Raw genomic sequence first — 739 nt, 5'->3', positions numbered from 1 at the left:
CTGTTGTGGAGGACACTTCAGTCAAGGTGGCAGCAGAGGAGGTGGCTCCAGGGGTGGAGAAGGAGGTAGGAGGCTCTGTTGGAGTGGTTGTGGATGTCATGGAGTTCTCCTCTATGGAAGTGACAGCCGTGGAGGTGGCTCCAATGGTGGTGAATGAGGTGGATGCATCAATAGAGGTGGTTGGGGCACTGGTGGAGGTCAACTCATTGGTGGTGACAGCAGAGGGGGGGGCTCCAGTAGTGCTGAATGATGTGGAGGAATCAACAGAGGTGGTTGGAGCTGTTGTAAAGGGCACCCCTGTGGACATGGGAGCACTGAAGGTGACTTCAGAGGTGAAGGAGAGAGTGGAGGTGTCCATTGAGGTGGCTGTGGTTGACATCAGAGTCACCTCAGTGATGGTGGCAGCAGTGGAAGAGGTTCCAGAGGTGGAGAAGGAGGTTTGAGGCTCTGCTGTGGAGGTTGGGGCATTGGTAGAGGTCATCACATTGGAGGTGGCAGCAGAGGAGGTGGCTACATTGGTGGTGAATGATGTGGAGGCTTCAACAGAGGTGGTTGGGGATGGTGTGGAGGTCAGCTGTGTGGACATGGGAGCAGTTGAGGTGGCTCCAGTGGTGGAGAACATCGTGGAGGCAGCTTCTGACATGGTTGGAGCTGTTGTAGAGGTCACAGCAGTGGAGGTGGCAGCAGAGGAGGTGGCTCCAGAGGTGGAGAAGGTGCTGGAGGCATCAATAGAGGTGGT

General features: G+C 56.0%; 1 protein-coding gene across 1 annotated transcript; it reads right to left on the bottom strand.

Annotated features, from left to right (window-relative positions):
* Positions 1–16: 16 nt before the first annotated feature.
* On the bottom strand, positions 17–733 carry LOC130607142 (mucin-5AC-like; the record flags this gene model as incomplete). Its single annotated transcript, XM_057424016.1, has 1 exon — positions 17–733. A coding segment is annotated over one exon (717 nt), but the record flags the coding sequence as incomplete, so codon positions are not given.
* Positions 734–739: the final 6 nt, after the last annotated feature.

Source organism: Pezoporus wallicus, unplaced genomic scaffold (genome assembly GCF_028554395.1).
Source record: "Pezoporus wallicus isolate ANWC-B61680 ecotype Strahan unplaced genomic scaffold, APGP_CSIRO_Pwel_v1 contig_10839, whole genome shotgun sequence".
Lineage (NCBI taxonomy): Eukaryota > Metazoa > Chordata > Aves > Psittaciformes > Psittacidae > Pezoporus > Pezoporus wallicus.
The sequence above is the reverse complement of the archived record's forward strand: the minus strand, read 5'-3'. Positions and strand labels throughout refer to the sequence as shown.